Source organism: Lathyrus oleraceus, chromosome 5 (assembly GCF_024323335.1).
Source record: "Lathyrus oleraceus cultivar Zhongwan6 chromosome 5, CAAS_Psat_ZW6_1.0, whole genome shotgun sequence".
Lineage (NCBI taxonomy): Eukaryota > Viridiplantae > Streptophyta > Magnoliopsida > Fabales > Fabaceae > Lathyrus > Lathyrus oleraceus.
The window spans coordinates 528,184,668-528,210,363 of NC_066583.1; the positions used below are offsets into that span (position 1 = coordinate 528,184,668).

A 25,696-nucleotide genomic window follows, 5' to 3' on the forward strand; every position below is an offset into this window, starting at 1 on the left:
TACAGACGAGTAAGTCTCCAAAGGTCGAGCATCCGGTAGATTGCGTAGTGACGTCGTTCGTCCAAAACCCAATCCACAACCCCGTAGTTAGCCGAACTACGACTTGCTCTGTTTCTCATTCCAGATGAGATACGTAGGCATAAGACGCGATGTCTTAGCGAGCACACATCCCCCCAACCCATAGGTCAGCCGAGCTACGAAGACTCTAATTCTCATGTTCAGATGAGATACGTATGCAGTGGATGCAACATCCGCGCGAGTCATTTTCATTTAACCCTTTTTTGTTTTTTTTTTGGCAAACAACACAAGATAAACCCACACCCTTTAGACAAGAACTACAAAAGTGGATCCCGTAGAGTACTACGGATGCGTAGGGATGCTAATACCTTCCCTTCGCATAACCGACTCCCGAACCCAAGATTTGGTTGCGAGACCCCGTCTTGTCCTTTCCTTTTTCAGGTTTACTTCGAGCGTTTCCTTTCCCTCCCTTGGGATAAATAACGCACGGTGGAGACTCTTCTGTCTTTTTCTTTCGCCAGTTGTTTTTTCGCACACTGTATTTTTCAGGTTACGACAACACTAAATATGACTTTTATCAGGCTTTCGACCACCACCTCTTCCTCTACCAGCAACACCACCTCTTTGGTTTCCTTGGTTCCAGAGTTTTCTCTGATTCGGCCAGTTTCCTTCTTGCTGATTTTGACCAGTCAAATTGTTGTAGCCTCATTTGCCTTTATTGTCATTCCAACTTCCTTTTCCTTTCCTTTCTTTTGTTGATTGCGCCTGCAAAGCCATATCACTCTTCGATTTTCCTGCAGCTCTTTCAGCCATTCTTTGTTCATGAGATTCAAGCGTCTCTTGAAGCTCTTCCTTTGTCATTTTTGACAAATCTTTCGACTCTTTTTTGGATACTACCACGTGATCGAACTTTGGAGCCAACGACCTTAAGATTTTTCCAACAACAGATCTTGATGTCAACACTTCTCCACATACCGTGATTTGATTCATCAATTTCATAACCTTAGTGAAGAAATCAATTATGCTTTCATTATCTTCCATCTGAAGCAATTCATACGTCCTTTTGTGAGTTTGTAACCTCGCCTCCTTCACCTTCTTCGCGCCTCCAAATGACTTCTCAAGAATTTTCCCTGCTTCTTCGCTGACTCTACATCACTAACCTTTTCAAAGTTATCTAGATCAACACATTGATAAATTAGAAAGAGAGTTTTATAATCTTTTTTTTTCAATTCTTTATGTGCATCCCTTTCTTGATCTGTCGCGTTTTCTATAAGCGTTGTTACTCCTCCCTTCACAAGATCCCAAAGATCTTGATAACATAACACAACCTTTATTTTCTTGCACCAATTTTCATAATTATTGTTTTTGAGAATCGGAAAAATTCGCTGGAAAATGTATGTTTGGATGATTCATTGTCATCGTGATTTTCTTCCCACGAGTCGCTCAAACTAGAGCTATTGATACTAGATGTTGGAAATCCACCACAACCTATGGAGAATTTCTATAAATCTTGATGAACAAGATTGTTATCAATCACGTAATGACAATGAAAAGAAAAGAACGATTGAGAAAAAAAAAAGAAAAGAACGTTGGGGAAGAAAAAGAATATTTTCTGCAGAGTTTTCTCTCTGCCCACAACCTGTGGAAAAATTCTTTATTCACTTTGCAACTATAAAATTCTGTGAATACAATGTTATGAATTCTGCTTAAGAATATGGGTTGTTCCCTCTATTTATAAATTTAGGTTAACTTACTTCTTAAGCCAAAACCCAAAACTATAAAAACTCAAAATAGTTAACACTACTAAAAAATAGGCCCAAGTCGAAATCTTGTGGAAATGAACATGCTTCGACACTTCGATACACTAATACAACTCAACACACTAGGCTATTCGACACATCATTGTTCTGTCGAGTAACTGCTTCGACACAAAGAATTACAATTCAACAGTTTCAAGGTTGTAGTAGTTGATAAAAATTAAATCATTAAGGTCGTTTGAGAAGAACTAGTGAGTTTGAAAAGTATTGGGGAATAAGATGATAACATCAATGATAATGGGTTCTATCACTACCAAAGAAAATAAAAAGTTTAACCAAAACTAAGAAATGAAAGTAAATAAAATTCTACCAAGGCAATAATACACCTTGAAGGCTATTATTTAAAAGGTCATACGTCCTTACACAAAAATGATTTGACATACTAAAATTTAGTCTCTCTATTTTAAATTCAAGTTTAGTCTTTCTATTTTAAATTTTTTTTTAAGTTTTAATCCCCTTGTTTTAAAATCTGGATTTTTTATCACTCAATTTAGTTTTTTTTCTTCGAGATTTTAGTCCTCTTTTAATCTAAGGTCAAACGTTAATGACATGACGGTTAATTTGATGATGTGTCACTACCACATTTGCAATAATTAATTCCACATATTTTTTCTTTAAAATTATAAGTAATTTATTTTTCAAATTTTATATGAATAAGAATATTATATTTTGAATAAAATTAAAATAAATGAGATAGAATTAATTATTGCAAATTTGGTAGTGACACGTCATTAAATTGACTATCATGTCATTAAAATTTGACCTTAGATTGAAAGGGAACTTAAATTCTATAAAATAACTAAATTAAGAGACCAAAAACTCAGATTTTAAAATAAGGGTATCAAAACTATAAAAAAAAATAGAGGGACAAAAGTTGCAATTAACCCCTAAAACTATTAATATAAAGAGAGAAATTTCATACATATGGTCTTTTAGCCATTTGAACTTATGGATCACTCTTTTGGCTCGAGAGAAATTCCATACGAGGAATTCTTATTGCATTTTTAGTGGTGCTCATGTGCCCTTGTGAAAAATAAAAAATGCTTCTAGAATACGAAGATGGCTTTTGGGACGTATCTCATCTATTCGTAAGTGAGCCATCCCAAATTTTACCAAAAATTAGTGCAGAGATGCATCTCGACAAAAAACAATATGAAAATATACCTCCATATGAATTTTTAATCTAATACGCGCTAGACCTTTCTCCTTCCTCGTTTCCAACAAAACATACTAAATCACTTCTTAAGTCACTTGTCTGATACCACTAAATCCATCATTTCTCAAGCCAGTGCTCAAATTTTTCTACTTCATTCGATCCAAGTGCTTTATTTATCGCTTCTCAATATCTATTCAATCCAAGTGTTTCCACTACACATTTGATAAATTTTTTCATTTTCCTTTTCTTCTTTTTTCTCTTCATGTATTACTAAGTAGGTACACATTATGTTGTTTAAGTTACATTCCTATATAAGTAGTTACACTTATAGATAAGTAGTTTATTGAGACATATATTTTTTGTCATTTTTGTGTTCCCTGTTTTTTGCCATTTTGGCATTTTCAAAGTTGAAGAACAATATGGAAGTGCATTTCTATATTCTATCTGAATTTGATTTTTCAAAAACACGGAAATGAACTTATGTATTATGTCGTATTATTTAATTTTGAATGTCTTTCATCTGAGTTTGATTGTCTCCGTTTTGTATGATTTAATTATAAGTATAATAGTTGACAATCAAGAACGATTAAGACACGATAAAGTGTCTTATCATGCATATGTTCACATGGAGTGAGTTTGACCCTCGTGATCACCGGTTGATGTCAATTCATTTGATGCCTTCTTGAGTTCTAGTGTTACCAACTTCATCTTCCATAAGGCAAGTGTCAGATGTTGCTACTCTAGAAGCCCCACCAATCCATGTTGATACACCTGCCATCAATGTTGACGTTTCTGAGGAGACTTACATGACATTTCATTATTGCATTTGTATGCAACAATCCATGTTGATACACCTGCCATCAATGTTGACGTTTCTTAGGAGACTTACATGACATTTCATTATTGCATTTGTATGCAAACCATGATGTTATGTTGACGTTTCTGAGGAGACTTATATGACATTTCATTATTGCATTTGTATGCAAACCATGATGTTAGACATGTGTGGGATGGAGAGATAACCTTTATATGTATTTATTCTTTGAAACGCATGTTATAATATTTAAACTTTCTGACGATGGTATATTTTTTGTTATAGTATCGTGATGCTTTAAAATGAATCAACCATGATAGAAAGATTAGGAGGTTGCAACAGCCTATGGTGCAATGGTTTCATAATACCTAACAACTATCTGGGTTGAAAGATTTATGCATGACTAATTGTACTTTTATTAACCATGATATGATGCCAATCTTCGTTGAGAGAAGACACTCAAAGACATCACATTTTCATATTCTACATGGTAAGATGTCTATCACACTGAATAATGATCATCCCCGACACACCTTCTAATCAAGGAAAGATTATTAAACCACTTCAGCATTGACCAAATCTGATGCACTGAAGATGATGGTGACCTATTTGAAAGTTAACCCAAAAGATGTCCTAGAAGAGCGGGAAGACCCCGGAGAGTATCATGCTAGAATTGATTTTTGGAGAAGTTTAATAAACACCACCTAGCTACGATATTGGAGGCTAATGATGATGGTGCACAGGTTATGCATCATAGTGCATCTGCATTGAAGTCGTGAACAAAAGTTCCTATTACATCAATGTGATTTACCATTGAGACTTAATTGACACCAATATGATGTATATGAAGTGCATACAAAAATGTAATTCTAGATTGGTGAAGGATAATTTTGGGTTTTTATATGGTGATTTTTCACCACTAAATGTTCGAAGAACAACCAGCTTCCATACATGGTCCTTTAGCCATTTGGGCTTGGGTCTAACTCTAGTACTTGCTTGGTATCAATGGTGAGAGTTTTCAATACCAAATCCAAATTTGGAAGAATATAGAAATGCAATACTCAAATGTTTCCAACCTTCAATAGTTCAAAGTCCTTTTAAAGTGTTTCAAGCCTCAAACAAACGAAAATCATGAAAGAATACAAAGAACAATTTGTACTATATGCAAGCCTTTTTACTTGGAGGGAATTTTTCTAAATGTACTCAAGGATGTGATAAGAGCTTAATTGAAACTCTAGCAAATAAATAGATTATTTGAGTTTATGGATTAAGCACAAAGGGTGTCTGTGCCTATTCTTATCGATCAAGCAATCTACCCCAAAATCACATCTGCACCATCAAAGTCAAATACAACAAAAACTTTCCTATATAACATGCTCTCATAGAAAGAACTGCAAACTTTGAGATTTGCCCTATTTTGGAAGGAAACCAAAATTTTGAGGCAATAAGAGTAGAAGAGTTACCTCGCCTTTTTGAGTACACCTCCCAATCTTGTGTCAACTTCAGATCTTCTTCCAACCCTCGGGCTCATTCGATTGTCATCAAAAGTTCACTGAGGTCATAAAAGTGCACTTTGCTACACAGCTTAGGAAAAAAGACCCCAAGAAAATACCAAAGAAGTTGCCATTCTTACATTGGTTCAGCCTAGGCCACCAAGGACTCGAATCCCCTTACACTGCACCCATTCTATCCCTAAAGGGTCTTATAGCATGTTTCGATGCGTGTTGGAATGGCCAAAAGCACGGTTGATTCTCACATTAACACGTTAACGCAGAAGCTAGGATTTGTTGCTTTTCAATTTTTACAATGGCATAGCCTTGAAAATTTTAACGCGTATCCAAACATGCTATGACTCTACCAAGGGAAGAATTCATGTTCCATCGGTTAAACAGTTTTTGATCAATTTTCTGAATGCCTATTCTCAGTTCTACACCCTATATATCTACTAACAAGATACTGAGAAATGCACAAAAAGCCGATTGTTTGTAAATAAATAAATCGTATCAGAAATCTATAATCTAATTTGACAATGCAAAATGTCACGCATACATGCAAAGCAGTAGATAGAGTATATACAAAAGGGTACAAACCATGCATTATATTGCAAAACCATATCAAAACTGTCAACGCAAGCTGTGAATATATATATAACAGTAATAATGATAATAATATAAACATAATTAATAAATATGAAACCAAACAGCCTAAAAAAAGAAGCAAATTCACCAAACTCTAGCAGACCATTATACTGTACTATGTGCTACCATTTTTAAACCTGAATGTAAACACACTGCACATAAAACTGACCCTATGGTGCCAGTGCCCCGAACGCAGTTTTAGGGCATTTGATAACGGCATCACCTTTCACAATGGTTAATGCTGTTGTAGAAAATTAACACAAGCTCCAAAATCCTCTCACTCACCCTTTACCGGGAATTTTTTACCCTCTGGTCTTTGCCCTTTTCATGCCAAGGCTGTTGTTGAACGGCGAAACAGAACCAGACATGGGAGAATCCTCCTCGCGGAGAGTGCCATTGATCATCGCAAGTTCGCGAAGCTGCTGCTTCTTGTAGAAATCATGGGATTCTTCCTGAAAGATACGACAATACTTCAAACAATTAGATCAAAGTCAAACAGTTTCCAAATCAAGTTGACCAATCTCGTATTGAACTCACAATGACTTACCACAGGCCTAAGCAAATCTTCGAGTATTTCACGTGCCTGCATCAGGCGAGCATCTATTATTTCAGCCGGTAATTCTGCCTCGACTAGAATATGGAGAGGTTCATTCAGATGCTCATACCCAGGTTTACCTCTCATCATCTCCTCCTATAAATACGACCAAAATTAGTTTACTATATTCTTGGTACAAATATTGACCAGACGATAGAGAGAACACGTTAATTTAATACTATACGAGAAACACAGCAAAAATATCTTCGCAACTTCATTAAAATAATTTTATCTTGGTACAAATAACCGTGTTAGTGTTACTACAAATATGATTAGTCTTACCCTAGCTGTATCTTTGATGCTACCTCGGCCCCTGATCAAGACACGGCACTCAGTGTTCGCTTCCACGCGCTTCAGAGAGTTTCCTCTCGGGCCTAGGAGGCGACCAACAAAATTAAACTGCAATTAACAAATATCTATTAGATTCTTCTGTAAATAAAATAGTGTTTATCAGAGTAAGATATGCGAAGCTCCATACGTTAGGAAATGTCTCCACGGGTATATCCACTCTGATTGTCTTTTTAACAAGAAGACCGGACGAGCTACTTTGTGGACTCAGCCAGTTTGGTGTAGGTGACGACTGTATCAGACTCGGCATCTGCATGTTTTCATTCTAATGTCAATCACAAAAACAGATATGATGCCACCAAAAAGGTTTGCACTGGCTGCTCAAAATTCCAAAAAGTCGAAAACAGGAAGTTATAGATAAACATGTGAAGAATAACTATCAACAGACATGACAGCTAGAATGCACAGACATGTTCCTAACTATGTCAATGAAAGGATCAGGATGTCAGCGAATGATGGGTTGACATCTGAAATATTACAGATGATCAATCTCAAACCATGATGTAAGATGGTTAACAACCCGTTTCGGAAACTTAGCTAAAAACTTAGCATTTGCATTACCTGTCACAGAAATATAGAACTACAACCACTCGAATAAATTCACGAGTTGGCATATAAGATGTATAATTATGTCAGAATAATTTCTAAAATAAAATAATTAGATGGAAAAATGAAGTTATGTTAATGGTTAGTATCCGTACTTCTGATTGAAATCGTGATACCCATCCGTTCGGATCAGCACTTCCTTTGGAGAACATCCCGCCAGTAGCCAGGGGGCTACCGTGCTCAAGCCCACTTTGACCTAATACTGATGACGCATTCCCCAAGATTGTTGTTACACGCAATATTTCTGCTCCAAAAATGTCAGCATTTTCTTAACAAGTTAGCAGTCACTACAAAATTGATACACAACTTGGATCTTTGCTGAGTCAGTAAAAAATTAATGCTGCTATATCTCTACAAGTTTACGCTTGTTATGGTAGTACTCGATCGAGCTAGCAAGGAAAAACAAATGCAGTCAAGTGTCATCTTGTTAATATTTAAATACATTAATAGAATATACATTATACATCAAATCAAAATAAAAGAAACTTCGAAAAAATCAGATCAGTGAACCATTGAATCGGCGTATTCTAAGATAACCCAAAATTTAGTTTTATACCATATATACCGAACTCAACGATATTTAAGGACGTGCTTTTACACAGACATCTCAAATAGCTCAAACAATAACACCGCGCCATTATAGTAACATAATGAAACCACAATCACATAAACCGGCAGGAAAATTATCACATAATCTGACTTCTAACTACAATTAAAAGAGTAACACGTATAATATTCTAAACTACCTGCCGCTCAATTTTACTCGGTCAATCAAAGAGTCGCTCGTGTGCCTTTCTTAACTTTATTGACCAGTGTTGTCAAATACCGGTCATGGAGTATTTTTGATAACTACCGTGGACGATTTGTGGAGGATGGCGGGACCCTAGCGTTTTATGGCAGCTTCAAATGGCGTATTTTTGGCATTCCGTTATCCGCAATCGTAACACTAATTGTCCATGATTAAATTATACTAAGCCTTAAATGAGGTATGGTCAGGAATTAAGATATTAGATTTGTTACGGATTTTCTAAAGCAAGCAAATTAGCATTTTTCACATCAAATCAAACACACTTCTTGCTACTGCTGTGCTCATCCACTCTACTATGCCGCCATCTTGCACTCATCCTGGTTTGCTCTGTCAAGTTCAAGTTAGAGCTTCACTACGACGCCATCTTGCAGTAATTTTTCAGCCCGCAAGGTGACATTGGTGCTCGACCTCCATTCCAACTCTACTTTCTTTTATCCAATGAAACCTAAGATCCCAAATGTTTTTCTTTTTTAATCTAAGAAGATGAATTGTATCGGGTTTTAACAGAAACCTAATCTCACTACTGCATCTTCAGTTTTTATGTTTTTTCCTTTTGTGTTCTTATTTCATAATTACTATTACGTATAAAATAGATCAACATAGTATCATAATAATAATAGAATAATAATACATTATTAACATAATAATCATCAATTATAAAATAGATATCTTATTCTTTACTTGGAATTTAGTTATATACTTGCATGCATTAATTATCAGAGTAGGCTTCACCATACATTTCGAGAAGGTAATCTTCGGTCTACTTTCCTTTTCTTCTTTTTGTTTCGTTGTTTAGCACACAAATGACGTATATATATATATTAATTGATTACATCATTAAGTTCTGTACTATAATAGACTTCTATATTTTTAGTATGGTCGCAAGATCTGCGTCGTGATCACACCATTAACAATCTTTCACTCCTCACCCGATCCTAGGTATGGTCTCGATTTTAGTGACCATGATCTCCATAATTCAATTTGACTTTCTCAAGCATGAAATATATGCATGTCACCCTCCTCTATAACCTTCGCAGTATTAAGCATACTTCACATATATAGATTTCGTAACTAAACTAACACGGGTTACTACTGCAAATCCACAACTATGCAACAATTACAAGATAAAATAAAACAAAAACCCTTTAGCCGACATATCATGAAATATTATAAACTCGTCTAAAAACAATGCATAAACAAAACATCATGTGGATTATAGCCGACAACAAATTTAATCATCTAGAATAGAAAGAGATTATATACAATAAAGCATAGAATATATACATTACGTCATGAATATACCAAAACAGATTTCATTTTACTTCATACGTAATCAATTCAAAACAAATTCATACACGCTTGACTCGAGTTTTGAGTGTTAAGTAGAATATATTTTCCTTGAGCAATCTCACAAGTAAAACAGAAAAACCAATTCACAAAACAGATAAATCATTGTTCACACTCCATAATTCCCTTGGCCGATACACAATCCTTTTAACATTTGAAAAACAAAATCTTGAACAGACTAATTAAAAAAATAGTTTCAATTTTCTTATAAAGCAAATGTATCGAGCCGCAAAAACATCCTTGGATCAAATCAAACACAAATATTTTAATCAAAACAATTGATAACCGCGTCAAACCCTAGACAAGTAGTGAAAAAGATGAAACACTATTTGATTTTATCATACCTTGGTTTAACAATCGATAGCAGTGAGGAAGCACAGCCATGAACGGACTAATCTTCTGACGCTCTCCCAATAACTCACTTAGATATCTGAAAATAAAAGGAATCGAACATGCAATGAGTGTATTAGATCACAAAATCAAACACACATGCAATAAACTCTCGATAATTCTTGACCATGAACCAAAACTATAACAAAGAAAAGGGAAGTGCCTGAACCTATAATGAATTAACAATGACGCCAATTCATCTATAGATTCTCATTTCTTAACAAAAAAACACTTCGGCAACAACATCAACAAGATCAACTAGTTGCCCACCGAGATCAAGCAATTATACACACATAAACACGATAATTTAGACATAATAACATGAATCAAGTAAAAATGAATTCATCCATTGATGATTTCTTAAACCCTCAAATCAGAACCATCAAGAGCCAATCCAAGACATTATTCAACAAAAATTCATCACAACTATTTTTTTCAATCAGATTTGCATCAACAAGATGGATCTGATAAAATCAGTAATCATTCAGATCATACAGTAAAAATCAACCATCAAGCCATCAAACATCAATCTAACTATAGGGAGCAACAGAAATGAAGATAGTATGACCCATTTGACCATAGAAAGATATCAGTAAAAAAAACAAAAAGTATAAAAAAAAATAACAAAAAAGATTAACAAAAAAATTCAACACAAAAACTAGAGTAAAATTAGATCCTACAAAAATGATGAAAAGGAAAACAAAAAAAGGAAAAAAATATATATATACTTGTCATGTTCAGCGATGGCAGTTGAAGCAGGAGAACGAAGAGCGGATAGATGAGGGAGTGAGTGTGATGGCGACGGCGGGAAAGCCATGTACCTGCCGGTGCCGGAGGAAGACATCATCGATCAGTCACTCTCTCCCTGAGATGGTTCTAGTGAGAAAGAGAGAGTATGTGGTTGGTATGTTGAGAGAGAGAGGGGGAGAGAATTCTGTGTGAGTGAGTGAGGTTTTTGATAGTCTTTAAAATGGATGCTTGGGTTTATTCCTTGTATAAATATAAATATTATATTTGTAAACTTTTTTATATTTCTTTATATATATAATATATATAGTATTTTTTTATAAGATAAGTAAATTGATGTCAAACAAATAAAAATTTATACTATCACTCGTGTTAGAGTTTGAAACATGTATGATTTTTTAAGTTATTTTGTTACTTTGTGTGTATATTTAATAATAAATTTAATTTTTATAAATATATTATTTTTGTTTTAAGATTTATTTTAAAAATTCGGTCAAACAATAGTTTTTCAAATATACTTTTTTTAATAAATTTAGTGTTTGGTTAAAAATAAATTGACAAGAATAGAGAGACTAAAAACAAAATATGATAGATAAGTTGTGCTAAATTAAAATATTAGTACTTATAAATATATTTTTTTATAGTTGATGATTTATAAATATAAATAATTTATTTACATTAATATATAAATTAAGTTAAATGATATTATTAAAGATTAAATTATAGATTATAAATTACGTGAAATATATGTGACCTTATAAACAAACATATGTTTAATTCAAATACTAGAGGATTGAAGTCGGTTTCTCACATGTTTTTAGGTAACATGACATAAACAAAAATAAAATTTTCTATTAAATTTTATTGTAGTTAATACATTTTTATCAATAAAAAATACTAGTACTTATATTTAAGTTATTGATACATGTCATTTTATAAATTGTGATTAACTTAATTAATTATCATGTGTAATATAATTATTTAAATTATTTTACATTTGAGGTGGGATGTCTTAGATCTTGCATAAACATGTGTATGTTAAATTGAGATGTCTTTGATCGGACCTCATTGCATAAATAGTAGGGGTGGCAAAACGTACTCGGCCCACGGGGAATGTCCGTTTTGCCCGCACTTTTGTGCGGGGCGGGCCAAGGATTTAGGCCCTCACCCTCAAATGTGTCCGCCCCGCCCCGCCCCGTTTTTTTCGCGGACTTTTGCGGGCACGTGTATTTACATAAATTTTTTCATTTTTAGGCTTAAAAAGTGCAGGGTCCACGGCCTTTCCCCGCCCCGCCCTCACTTTTTTGTGAGGCGGATCTAAGTTTTAGGCCCACATCCTCAACTATGACCGCCCCGCCCCGCCCCGTTTTTTTTTTTGCTTTTGCGGGGCGGGCCTAAATGGGGCGGGCATGCCCGTTTGCCACCCCTAATAAATAGTACATGTTTATTGTGTTTGGTTAAGTTGATTTTGTAAAGAGGAAAGTGCTAGTAAATGATATAAAAGAGAAATGAATAGTTTGATACATCGGAGTTATTAATAAAAAAATAGAATAATTACTATGTACTGTTAGTGTAAAAAGTTTTACACTATTAATCCATCATTATCATCGGTTTGCATTATTTTATAGGTTTTTAAATTAAAAGTCAAACTATTTCAATATTCAATATTTATGATTATTAATGATATAAAATCTTTTTACACTATAAATGTATTTCAATTAAATTCATAAAAAAATGTGAAAGACAAATAAATAGGTCTATACTTTTTTCACTTTCGGTATTTGTAAAGAAAAGCAACTTGTCTTTTCTTATTTGTCCATAACTTAATTTAGATATGTCTTCGTTCCAACATTATAACTTATTTCGACTTTTGAATAATGATAGATAGAATTTGAATTTTATACAATGATATTTATTCTTATATTTATAATTTAAAAAATTAATCGTACTCAAGATTATATACACGAGGGAGTGTTGAATATATAATTACTTATATTTATATCTATTATTATCCGCACTATTTGCATAATAAATAACTAATAACAATATATTGATCACTATAAAAAATTTAGAAATCCTGTAAATATATTTTTAATAAATCACATGTTTTTTTGTATGCACAAATCTAAAATTAATTTCTCAAATCAGTAAGGACTATATAATAAACCACAATAAAAAAAAAGTAAAACCAAATTAGTAAATATATTAAAAAAATTAAAGTAAGTGTTATATGAATATCGTTGGTATATTAAGAAATAAATATGATAAATATGTAAACATAATCAATATAAAAGGTAAATAATTAGTTTCGTTAGTTCAACTCAATTGATAACGACTGAACTAGAGGGTAAGGCAGACTGAAAAGGTTAAAAGATCAAAAATATAATTTATCTGATCTAAACCAGTGTGATCCAACATGTTCATCGATCCGACTAATGAACCAGTGGGTTGGATTGAACCAAGAGATTGCAATTTTTTAACACATTTTAGGGCATGTGGAAAAAAATTGAAATTAATATAACATCTTCTCTCGTGTTTCAACTCAAAATATGATACTTTAAGAATCTTTTTTATCCTTAGGGTTATTGTTATACTAATAGGGTCGTCTTTAAGAGTGTGCAAGACGGATTACCCACAGGGCTCAAAATTTGTCACGATTAAACTTATACTGAAGAAGGTCTCGTAAAATGTTTGTCACGGTTAAAATGTAATTAAATATGGACTCTATTTATTTTGTCATGGTTAAACCGCGACAAATCTACACAGGACCTCCAAAAATTTGAGACGACTCTTTACCATTATGATATTATATTTCTGCTTTGCATTTACAATTTCATTTATTTGGGTAATTTTATAAGGTTTAGAATTCATTATATTGTTTTCGTTGGGGTGTATTGAGACTTTAACTTATGGTGTGGTTATGTGTAATATCCTAGATTTCTCTAATGCTTCATTACTCATTAATTGATAGGTTAATATCTAATGAAAAGATTAGAAACCTAAATCTAAGCCCTAATCATGGTTAACGAATGAATGACATTCCTTAGTAAAAAGAGGTAAGTAGCAAGGGCATTTTGGTAATTTTTTGGTCACTCTATTTAAGCAAAAAATGAGAAAATTTTCCTCATTTATCACATGTTCTTCTCTCACTCAAATCATATTTTATATATATATATATATATATATATATATATATATATATATATATATATATATATATATATATATATATATATATATATATATATATATAGAGAGAGAGAGAGAGAGAGAGAGAGAGAGAGAGAGAGAGAGAGAGAGAGAGAGAGAGGGAGAGAGAGAGAGAGAGAGAGGTGAGTCCTTGAGAGAAAAAAGAGGGAATTCTTTATCATCCAAACAAATTTAGCTTGCATGTGTGTATTTGGATCAATCCTTGAAGAAGAGGCATTAAGGAAGTTAGAATAAAGTCTTGGATCATCACCATCATCCTCATTCTTCTTGGAAAATTCAGGTTTTATGCAAAATGTGGGGTTTCTTATTTAGACTATAGCCTCTCGTATGTCAGGGTTCTCCATGATAAGTGGATTTTTACTTGTGTATGTATAAATTTACTCATTTTGTTGAATGCATGCTTGATATGAAATGATCATGTGTGAAATGAACTTGCATATGTTGATTTATTGTGTGGTAATCATGATAAACATGATATGACTTCTTCGTGATACTTGCAATTTTGCTTTGAGTAAGTAAGAATTGCTTAGCTTGTGTAAATGCATGTTGAATATGGTGGAATCATGTGTTGGTAAATTGTGTATGTGTGATGTTCTTGTGTTTTGATCCTCTAAGTATGCTAGTGTGTGTTTGGACTTGTTTTGTCATGTTTGGGTTACTGGAAACCTGAATTCAAACATGAATTTTTGATGAAAATCACAAGTATAACCAGTTACCACCCATGGAAACTCGTTTTTTTAAATAGTAAGTTGGTGTAACCGATTACACCCATTCTTTGGACAGTAAATTGGCATAACTGATTACACTCATAGTGTAACCGATTACACTATTTGGAACTTTGAAGATTTGCACTTTTTTACCATGCCTTGAGTGATGAAACTCGTATTGGTTATATAATACCATGATGTTGGGTTATATTCATATGTTTGTGCATTGAATTAGCATATGGTTTCCCAAGTAGGAAAAATATGAAAGTCAACCATCGATAGACGTCGGGCTTAAAGATATATGTCTCTTATTTTAATCAATTAAGATAGATTAATGAGGGAATTGTAATTGATACATATGTATGTGCTTACCTAAGTGATATTAACTAGTAAGTGAGGACACTTTAGGATCAAGATAGTATTCGACGGTGAGAGATTGAGAAAGTATAATAACACTTCAAGTCTCGGTATATGCTAATATCAAGGGATTTTGAAAGGGGAATCCTTTATGGATAGGTAAGACCTAGGAAAAAGGAAGCATGTATGAACCATAAAACCTCTCCTTAGTGGGTGATTATCCAAGTGCAGGTTTTTGAAAGGGGAAACAATTACATGAGTATGTTGAGTATCAAAATATTTAGTATCGATTGAAGGTGGGATACTATTAGGTATGTAAATCCCATAGTGGGCATTTCTAGGACTCTGGGGGTAGGTCGCGCCGTAAAACTTGCCTGAATGGATAAGGTATAGTCATTTCTCTCTATTCGAATCAGACTAACCTTGCCCTAATACACTTATTTGAAGGAGTAGTAAGGAGTCAATGTTCATTTATTGTGGGAGCAATAAGAGTTATGTTATTTTATTCGCTTGTATATTACGACCTCTTAATTCGTACATCCAATATGCGAGTGTAGTATTAGTTTAATTGGATACTAATAAGCATATTTTGGCGAACGGACCCATAAGATAAGGGAACTCCACTAAGATAAGTTGTATATCACCCCATGTTTAATATTTCATGTAGTCCGGGTAAAGACAAAGGTAAATGAAAGGCAACTTAAAGACCTCAAAGACCATGTTGTTATGGCTTATGTTTCCGTTGTGGTTGTTTATCTTTTGAAAGATTGTACAAGACATCCTTATGTATATACATATGTATTGTATTTTGGGCTAATGTCGTATACATGTGGATGCCATTTAGATAATGTATGTACTCAATACCAGTTTAATGCTTCAATACAATACAATTCTAGACATGTATTATGTTAGGGTATTACATTATGAATAAGAAACTATTGTTATATAGCAATAATTTCGTGTCAATATTTATTAGAAAAAGTATCTCCTTACATTAACTAAAAAATTTATTTGGATAATTTTATTGGGCCATAAAAGGCAGCCCATGGTAAAAACGAGCTAAGCATAACAATGTTGAGCTTGATCGCCTAAAGTTGGGTTTGGACGTCTGTTCTGGTATCCATGATCCATTTTTATTTTAAATCACCACCACATGTAGTAATACATGTTTTCTATATATCTTGTTCCCACGTATCAGTTGAAGATAATGGAGGAAAGGAAAAAAGATTAGGAAGGAAACTTAAGAAAGAAAGAAGGAAAAGCCTGAAGGAAGAACAAGGAACTTGGAGTCACTTCATCTCACCATCTTCCAAAAATCTCTTCATCTCATTATTAAGGTGGGTTCTAGTTAGAAACTTCATGATTCTTAGAAGTTAGGGTTTTATGTTGAATCATAGAGAAATTAGTAAGATTCCTGATAGTATGATAAGTATTATAGGTTGATAATGATAATTACCATAAGCATATGATTTACTATGTTCTCCATAATTCTTGTGTTCTCATGATTGAATATTTTGTTGTTTATGCTTCTATATGTTATTCTATGATCCTTATGTTAAGTTGGTGTTTTTCTTCATCCAAATGTGCCATGGTAGTGTTTTAATAATGTCACATTCGCTACAGTTTGATAGGCAAAGTCAGGGGAAGTTTTCTACTGACTTAGTTCGCTAGGAGTTGGCTCAACGAAGTCTATTCGCTGAGAGTTTGCTGGAGCTCGCTAAGCGAACTTGTATGCACTAAGAAAAATACTTTGGTTCTTGTTTCCACCATAACTTCGATTAACACACGGTTGAAAGCATTGGAAAGATTGTTTAAAACTCTATACGGTCATGATATTTAATGATAACTTCTTGCATGTTTGTTGTGATGAATGGAATAGGCTCTCTTTTTCTTATGTGTGCCTTATGACATATGTGGTAATATGTATGCATTAAATCAATAATCATTGAGAGAAATCCATCATGAACAATGTGAGTTAATCTAGAGTTTTAATTAGGTTAAGAAGTTTGAAATATGGCTCAGATAACATTAGGCGGTGACATTTATTTGATATGATACCTAGGTGAGTATCATGGATGGATGATCTCTATAGTTAAGAGTGAGATTCTTTATATGGAACATGTTATGTTGTTGTATGCTTAAGGTGAATGTGATCACTTTGTGATTGTCTAATATGATCACATTGTGTTTCTATTTAGTCACGTAGTCAGAAATTTATTTCAAAATTAAAAGAAACACTGTATTTTTTCAATAAGTATATTTCATATTGATCATTTTAGTGCATTCGATTTAATTTTTCGGACAAATTTTCATCCGACTTTTATTCATTTTTAGTCGTTTTAATCTTATTCTTTCGCCAAAATATTCGGATTAAATAAATAGAATTTTTCATGTTCTTATTTTAATTTTATCATGATTATTTAAAAAGTTGTGAATTTTATTTGAATTAATTGATTTAATCCCATTTAAATCAATTAAATCATCTAGAAGGGGCAACTTTGCCATTTTAAATTAGTTGTGCTTTTTTGAGTTAATCAGGATCGTCGGTTCAAATTTATCAGTGGTTCTCATTAGCAATCCTTGTCAATTTCAAATTCATCCAATCAATTAATAATAGTAAATAATTAAATAAATAAGGATAGATAGTATTTAAAAAATAATAATAATTAAATGTTCTAATTGGGGACCCATACTACGCGACCATCGTTCCTAATTGGCCAAAGGTTAAATGTTCTAAAAAGGTCCTTAGAGTCAAGGATTCTAATGAAGATAATAAAGCTTACGCCAAAAGCTTGAGGATCATTATTATCCTCAAAATAATCTACTCTAAGAGAGGTTCTCGTATCGACCATCACGAGAAAAGCTTCTCGGTGGCCCATACTACTCAACCTCTCCTATCTCAAACTTACTCTCTAGACTCGGGAAAAGAGTCTTTCCCACAAAGTTTTCTTTGCAATAAATGGCATCCATTTTTTTTGTATCCCATCATCATAGATCTAAAGTCATAGATAAAATAATATTAACAGATACAAAGCAAGCAATTAAAATAACAAAGATAAAACAAAAAGGTAAAAAATATACCCCCCACACGCATACAGACAACAGAAACTAGGCTTGAATTACTTAGGGAAACCGGGTCCCCAACAGAGTCTCCAGTTGTCGCAACCGCAAAAAACTGACCGACTGAATGATACTGCCAAAGCAGATAACATAGAGTCGCCACTAGATTTTATTTATTCCTATATGAGAGGAAATAGAAAATAGTCGATAAAACCCTTCTAAAAGAAAAAGAATAAAAAGGAGGATAAGGATTGGTCTCACAATCAAATATGGGTTTGGAAGTCGATTACGCAAGGGAAAGGTATTAGCACCCCTCACGTCCATGGTACTCCATGGGAACCGTTTAAGTTGTCTGTGTGCATTGGTATTTATCTTTAAGGTTTTATCTTATTATTGGGAAAAGAATGATATTGGTTTTTTATTATTATGCTCGCCAAGGACTGAGGCCCTTGTGCCTACGTATCATTCATCGGGGGATGAAGAATCCGATCTCTGTAGTTCAAAGTAGAAAATGTTCGTGTGTTGGTTGATTTTACCATAAAAAAGGATTTTAGGTGTGATGCCCTAAGGCGAAGAAATAAGGTTTGATGAGTGTTAGCTGGAATTTTGACACACATAAATGTTAGGAGTTGGTCATATAATTCAAAGAAATATTCCGAAGAAGAATATGTTGACTTCGGCAAACACATTAATAAGAATATTTCGATGAAGGAAGTTATGGTATATGACTTAGAAATATTTTGGCCTGGACTGGAGGTCGACGAAGCTTACCTGGAGTAGCGTTCGAAAAGACTGGAGTTCGACGAAGCTAACCTGGATTATCGTTCAATGCAGTATAATTCAAAGTTGAGGCTAATAACTGTGTTTTGGCCTTATCCATTTTCTTGAAGACGCGTGGAGAGTTTTGAGCAGCGAAATGCATGCAAATCAAAGACGTGGCCTCTTCTGGAGAAAAGACCGTTGAATAGCGGTTATTTTTTATTTGATATAAATTAGACACCTAGCCATTAGGAAATGTGTGTTCAAACTTGTACAAAAAAACTCTAAATTTACTCAAGGTACTTGTGTGTGAGAAATAAGTGTTCCTGAGTGAAAATGTACATATGAATACCATATTTTATGCTTTTAACCAAGTCATTTAAGATTGTGTCATTTACATTTGTTAGAATTTATTTCGAGGCCTATTTAAGATTTTGTCATTTATTTTGAAGTCATTTACTTTGCAAGCATTTACTTATGCATCTTCTTAAAAGAATTGCAACAACCCCTTTAATAACTTTGAAGAACATTGTCGAAATGTTCATAATTAACAAACCCAGAAACTAAATAACAACACATGTCCTATGATCAATCTAGTCGATCATGTAAGTAACCAAAGATATTAGAGTTTGGGAGACTAACGCTTGTTTACCAATTTCGACGATAAACAAATTGGCACACCCAGTGGGACTGGTCTTGTTAGATAATATTTGTGAAAATATTTAAAATTTCTTCATTTCGGATTTCCTTTAACTTCGTTGCATGAGATTAAAGAGTGATAAAATAACCACTGATAACGAAGCGATACCAAGAAGGAGATTTGTAATAAAGATGGCAAATCCGCCAAATAATAATGGAGAAACTACGACCGCAATATATGTGTCCGAAGCAATTCCATTCACGACGAGTACGACGACCCTATCGTCGAATGCTCATAGTGGACCAATTTTATCTCCTGTGAGGATGCAGGGTCAACACATGACCCCTCCTCCAGTAGGATTTAGCGTATTCATGCCCTATATGACTGAATTTACAATGCCTTTAAATGGCCGAGAGCAGCCATATGACATGCCAACTTCGATGATGGCAAGTTTACATAATACGACCACATCATTCGCTGACCCAGTGGTGAATACGTTTTCGCCTATGCAAGGGTATGGACCTGTTATTAATAATATGGGTCGAATCAATCCGCCCTTAGGGATGTGGTTTTCTATCCAACAAATGGCCAATGTCACCATAAACTCTGTAGCAGTTTTGAGGCAGCAAATGGACGAAAGTAACCATGACATGGTCCATATGCTTTCCCAACAAATGGGCATAATATTCAATCCTTTGATTCAAAATACCACTCAAACAAACCATCAAATGTCGGCATAAATGACACGAATTGCAGATTTCTTTGGAGTTCCACAAGCGCCTCGACAACTTCAAAAGAAACATATATTGGAAAACCAAGGAGCAATATTTGAAGAGGACCCCACCATTAACCAAGCCAACCGAAATGCACCCCAGATAGACGTGGAAAATCAGGGGGTTGGAGTCGAATCCCCCATGAACGAACAACAAGTGTCAGGATAAAGGGAACCAATGGTGGTAATGGTCAATAGGAATCAAAACACTGACGAAGTCATACATCAAGTTCGATATGATGGTATCAGGAGATAACAACTTGGCTGCCATGGTCGAAAGGATTATGGCACGAAATGGTGTGAATGTTGGCCTTCATAGGCCAAATTATAGTTCCCCATTGTCTGACTATATCTTGTAAACTGAATTGCCTAGGGTATTAAAAGTCCCGAAATTTACAAAATTTTCAGGAGATACTAGTGAATCGACTGTCGAACATGTGGCGAGATATCTAATCGAAGAAGGAGACCTTGCAAATAACGAAAATTTAAGGATGAAACACTTACCTAGTTCACTCACTAAAAATGCCTTCACATGGTTTACTACATTCCCAGCAAGTTCAATTCATGAATAGACACGTCTAGAAAGATTGTTCCATGAACAATTTTACATGGGGCAATCGAAGATTAGCCTGAAAGAATTGGCTAGTATTAAGCGTAAATTTCCTGAGCCAATTGACGACTATCTTAATAGATTTTGTTTGTTAAAGGCAAGGTGTTTCACATAGGTGATTGAACATGAATTAGTTGAATTGGTCGGAAGTGGTTTAGACTATTCCATCAGAAAGAAATTAGACATCCAATAATTGAGGGATATGGCCCAGTTGGCTGATAGAGTTTGACAAGTATAATGTTTGAAGACTGAAAAAGCCAGAGCAACTAAGAATAATAAGAGAGAAAGGGTAGCGTATGTCGACATAAAATAAGATGATCAGGAAACGGACAGTGACCTTTTAGGTGTCGACGAAAGCGAAATAGACTTGGCCGAACTAAAACAAGGTCCACCCTATTCTTGCAAATTTCTTGCACCTTCAAATGGAAAAAATCTCGTCGAACCAGAAAAGAATGATAAATTCCCTAAGAAGGCATACACCTTCAACGTCACAAAGTGTGACGAATTTTTTGACTTACTAGTCAAAGATGACTAAATGATAGTGCCTCTTGGTGCTAAAATACCTCCGTTAGAATAGCAAAAGAAATGAGGTTTTTGTAAATATCATAATTTTATAGGCCACAAAACCTCACAATATTTTCTTTTCGTGGATTTGGTGCAGAATGCTATTAAGGACGGAAGGCTGAGATTTGGGGACAAGACGAAGTCCCAGATGAAGATCGAATCAGACCCCCTCCAAGTGGCAGAAGCCCATTATACTGAACCGACCATTATCAACATGGTCGAAACATATGAAGGTTGTAATAGAAACACCAAGATGGTCGAAACCATTGAGGGTTTCAAACAGGAGAATGACAAGACTGAGGCTACTGAGGGCCTTGGGGTAAAATTGGAGAAGCTAAAGATCACTGATGGCACCAATCTCGAAGTCAACATGGTCGAGGTGAGCAGAGAGATGGAAGCTGAAGAAGAGAGCGCCCGACAAAGCGAAGAATAAGTGAGGGTGGCTTACACCAAGAGTGATGAGAGCCTAGTGGAGTTTCTCCACCGTTTCCAGAAAAAGAAGTCCGAGGTCATGTTGTGCCCTAGGTGCAATTCGGTTTTCGACAAGAAAGCTACTGAAAACATCGTGAGAGTTCGAGTGGCCGTTCACAGAAGGAATTGGAGAGAAACTCGCGGTCACTTCACTTTCGACAAGAGGGGATTTCCTCGAAGGATGAAGCAAGAATGTTTAAGTCTTCAACCAAATAGGCTAGCTACTTTCAAACCAATTGTTGATGCACACAGAGGAAAATGGATAAGGCCTACTAAAAAGAGAGAAAAAGGCCAGGAGAAGTGGCAAAAGTTTAAAGTTGGTCGAGGCTTTTCGATAGCCTATCAAAGGGATTTTCAAGTGTCAAATCAATAAGCTTACAGATTTGAAAACTACAAGGATAAGAATCCCATGTCCAGGTTGCAATAGCGATGACAACAAAGGAGGAGAAAGGCGGAGAGAGTTCAGTGAAAAGGAAATGGATGAATCTAGTTCCAACCAGCCTCTAGAGAAAAACAAAGGTGAAGAAAAAAGGCTAGTGGGGAGGAAATTGTTCCCTGCTTTAAAAGAAGAACCTGATGGCATGTCTTAGTTACCAGCGGTTGATGATGACATGATAATTGACAACTTCGATACATAATTTGAGCCTTCTTTGGATATCACTTGCAATGTAGTATCAGTGTTGCCTGTGGAGTTCGATCAAGTCACATAAGTGGAGGAGCATAAAGAGTTTATGGAAGCTGAAATGGCCAGACATAGACCAGTATGTTACTACGTAATGAATAACGGTTGCATCGAAGAGCAAAATGCCTTCTTCGAAAGGTCAGACGAAGCAATGAGAAGTCGTCTTAAACCTTTTTTCATTAGAGGAAAAGTAGAAAATGTGATAATTAATAAGATCCTGGTGGACGGTGGCTCAACAGTGAACCTAACGTCGTACTTTATGTTGTAGAAAGTAGGAAAGTTCGACACGGGTCTAAAGCTCCATAACATGGTCTTGTCAAATTATGAAGGAAAGATTGAACGAACATTGGGGGTGATCCAGGTAGATTTAAAAATTGGAACCATTACAAGGCCAACCATGTTCATGGTTATTGCCTCGAAATCTAATTACAACATGTTGTTGGGCCGTGAATGGATACACGACATTGGAGCAGTACCATCTTCGATGCATCAAAGGATTACTGTATGGAAAAATGATGGTATAGTGGAAAATATTGAAGAAGATCAAATATATTTTATGGTTGAAGTGAACCACGTGGATAGACGCAATTTCTACAGGAATCTGGGAAACATTGCCCCTTGTAGACCTGCTGATTTTGCATTTGACCCCAATGATGTAGCATACTATTCCCTTCATCTACACACAACTTATGGGTTTCAGTGGGATAGAGAGGTCGTAGGAGAAGACCTCGAGTTCGAAGGTACGTCATACATCAAACCAATTAGCTAGGGAGATGAATTTAGTGACTATGTCTGAAACCAAAACATTGGAAAATATTTTGGCTTATATAGCCGAGAATAGATTAAAAGCGGCCTTAGAGGCCGAAGTTAAATACATGGTTGTCGAAGCCAAAGGAGCTAGTGTGCACCTGGAGGGGCCTGACATAGATTTCAAACCAGATCCTCCTGATAAGGAGTAACACGAAGTGCAAAGCCAGGGGCTCGACGCCATCTATGATGAAGAGCCTTTGGGATTCGAAAGGGACCCGCTGACACCCAACATAAAAATGTTAGTGCATGACCCTTTACAAGAAATTGACTTAGGAGAAGGAACGACAAAAAGACCAACATACATAAGTTTCAGCCTTGGCCTAGAACTAGAGTCAAAGTGATCTAGCTTTTGAAGGAGTATAAAGATTGCTTCGCTTGGGATTACGACGAGATGCCTAGATTAAGTAGCAAATTGGTGGAGCTGAAATTACCAATCAAACCTAGAAAGTACAAATGGTACAAATCCAACCCTTGGATCTGGTTAATTATGAAAAGTAAGCATGATGGATGGTTCAGATTATGGGGAATACAAACGCGCATGTTGACTTACTAACACACACATATTCAGGGGACAAGTCACATAAATCAGCCAATGGGAACGTGCCAACATAAATTTTTGAATTTAAAACTGAAATGAAACACGCGAAGCAATGACCTAACCATCATCTTCAACCTTGGGATTTCTGAAAACCGATTCTCTGCAACTCAAGGTTTTTAGTGGAATCAACCATGGATTCCACTCAACCTTAGGTCATCGTTGCCTCCTCCACACTCATGAGCCATTGATTCGCTATGAGTATGAAGTATCTCACATGAACATGAGTGAATAGTCAACCCTAAAAATAAAATAAAATCATGGATACACAATGATTGAAGCTCAAATCATAGGGCTTAGCTTCAGTGGATCACAAGGAGTAGAGTGGTAACTTATTTGCATGGAAATGAAGGTGTTAACTACCTTATCAGAATCAATTTCAGTTGGTGGTTCCGATGGATTTGAATAACTTAGGTGAGGTTGCTGTAATACCCCAAAATTTACCCTTCATTTTTTGGAAGCATGGGATTGTGTTTCACACTGCATTAGCATCATACTCGGTCGTACTCATTGCATACTACATCAGTGACTTGGGAAATCAGGGTTTGATTGACCACTCCTTAACCAGAAGGAGCCCACACAAAGCAACACTGAGAATTGGACTTCATTCTCCAAATATGCAAGTCTCAATGGTCTCAAGGTGGTCCAGGTATCTTATGATGGTCTACAGTTTATCAGCGGAAGATTCAGAACTCTCAGAGTGTGCATCTGGATTTAATCAGAAATCAGGGGTTTCATGGCTATCTGCAACAAGAAAGGTTTGGTTGGAAGTGAAGAGGATCATTCATGTCATGATTATAGAGGCATCTTGGCCTAAGAAGATCCACAATCATCACAGCAAGATATCTCCATTGGCAATCAGTGCAATCAATTCCTAGTCATTTTTGCCCTAAAACTAGGGTTTGGTATAAAATCGGTTTATTTCTGATTCCTTGAGTGAAACTCATTTCCATGGCCCTCCACATGTCCATAAGGATCTACATGCAAAAAATCAGCTCTTTATTTGAGCCAGAGGTGCTTCAATTGATCAATGGAATCAGAAATCAGACAGATTGGGAAAAGTCAATTGTGGGGCCAGAAAAGTCAACTCCCGACATTTTGAAAGTTGAATCTCAAAATTCATGCTTAAGGAAGCCTACATGTGAAATTTGATCAAGGTTGGATCATGGATTCATCATTTAATCAGGAGTTGGAAAAATTACCAAATTTGGAAATAGTTGACTTTCCATTTAAGGCAAGTTTTTATGGTTTTTGCACCCACTTTAAGCCTATATTCCATCAATATGCAAGCTCCATTTGAAAATTTCTCCAACATGAAAGTTGTTCCTCTTGTTCCAAGCTTTCTATAGATATAAAGTTTTTTTCATTTGGATTAAAATTGAGAAAGTTATGCTTGGTCAAAGTAAAACATTATTTTAGAACACTTAGAAACTTTTCTAAGTCCAAAATTTGCAGAATTTGTCAAGACTTATGGGCCAGTTTTCTTGCACTTCAAGGCATCTTTTGAAAACACTTTATTCATGACAATTGTACCTTGTTATGTCCTCTTCCACATCCCTTTGGAATCATCCTATTTGGATCATTGGTTTGGAAGATACACTCATCTAAAGTTGGTAGCATAGGCTGAATTTTTTGACAGCATTTAGGCCAAACTGGCCCAACCATTCTGCAGCTA

The 25,696-nt window shown here is 35.1% G+C and overlaps 1 protein-coding gene across 1 annotated transcript; it reads right to left on the reverse strand.

Annotated features, from left to right (window-relative positions):
• Positions 1-5,876: 5,876 nt before the first annotated feature.
• LOC127086098 (KH domain-containing protein At5g56140) lies at positions 5,877-11,012 on the reverse strand. The gene is made up of 7 exons (XM_051026791.1): positions 10,766-11,012; positions 9,992-10,077; positions 7,588-7,736; positions 7,017-7,136; positions 6,821-6,937; positions 6,491-6,634; positions 5,877-6,395 (listed from the first exon to the last, which is right to left on the reverse strand). Exons 1-7 carry the CDS (start codon positions 10,882-10,884, stop codon positions 6,246-6,248), a joined length of 885 nt encoding a protein of 294 aa, XP_050882748.1. The 5' UTR covers positions 10,885-11,012; the 3' UTR covers positions 5,877-6,245.
• Positions 11,013-25,696: the final 14,684 nt, after the last annotated feature.

Excerpts from the sequence above, each read along its gene's own strand:
- LOC127086098 (XM_051026791.1), bottom strand. The coding sequence starts at position 10,884 with ATGATGTCTTCCTCCGGCACCGGCAGGTACATGGCTTTCCCGCCGTCG. Across the intron at positions 10,078-10,765 it reads GCCATCGCTGAACATGACAA|ATATCTAAGTGAGTTATTGG; the intron begins GTATATATATAT and ends TTTTATTTTCAG. Across the intron at positions 6,938-7,016 it reads CCGTGGAGACATTTCCTAAC|TTTAATTTTGTTGGTCGCCT; the intron begins GTATGGAGCTTC and ends TGTTAATTGCAG.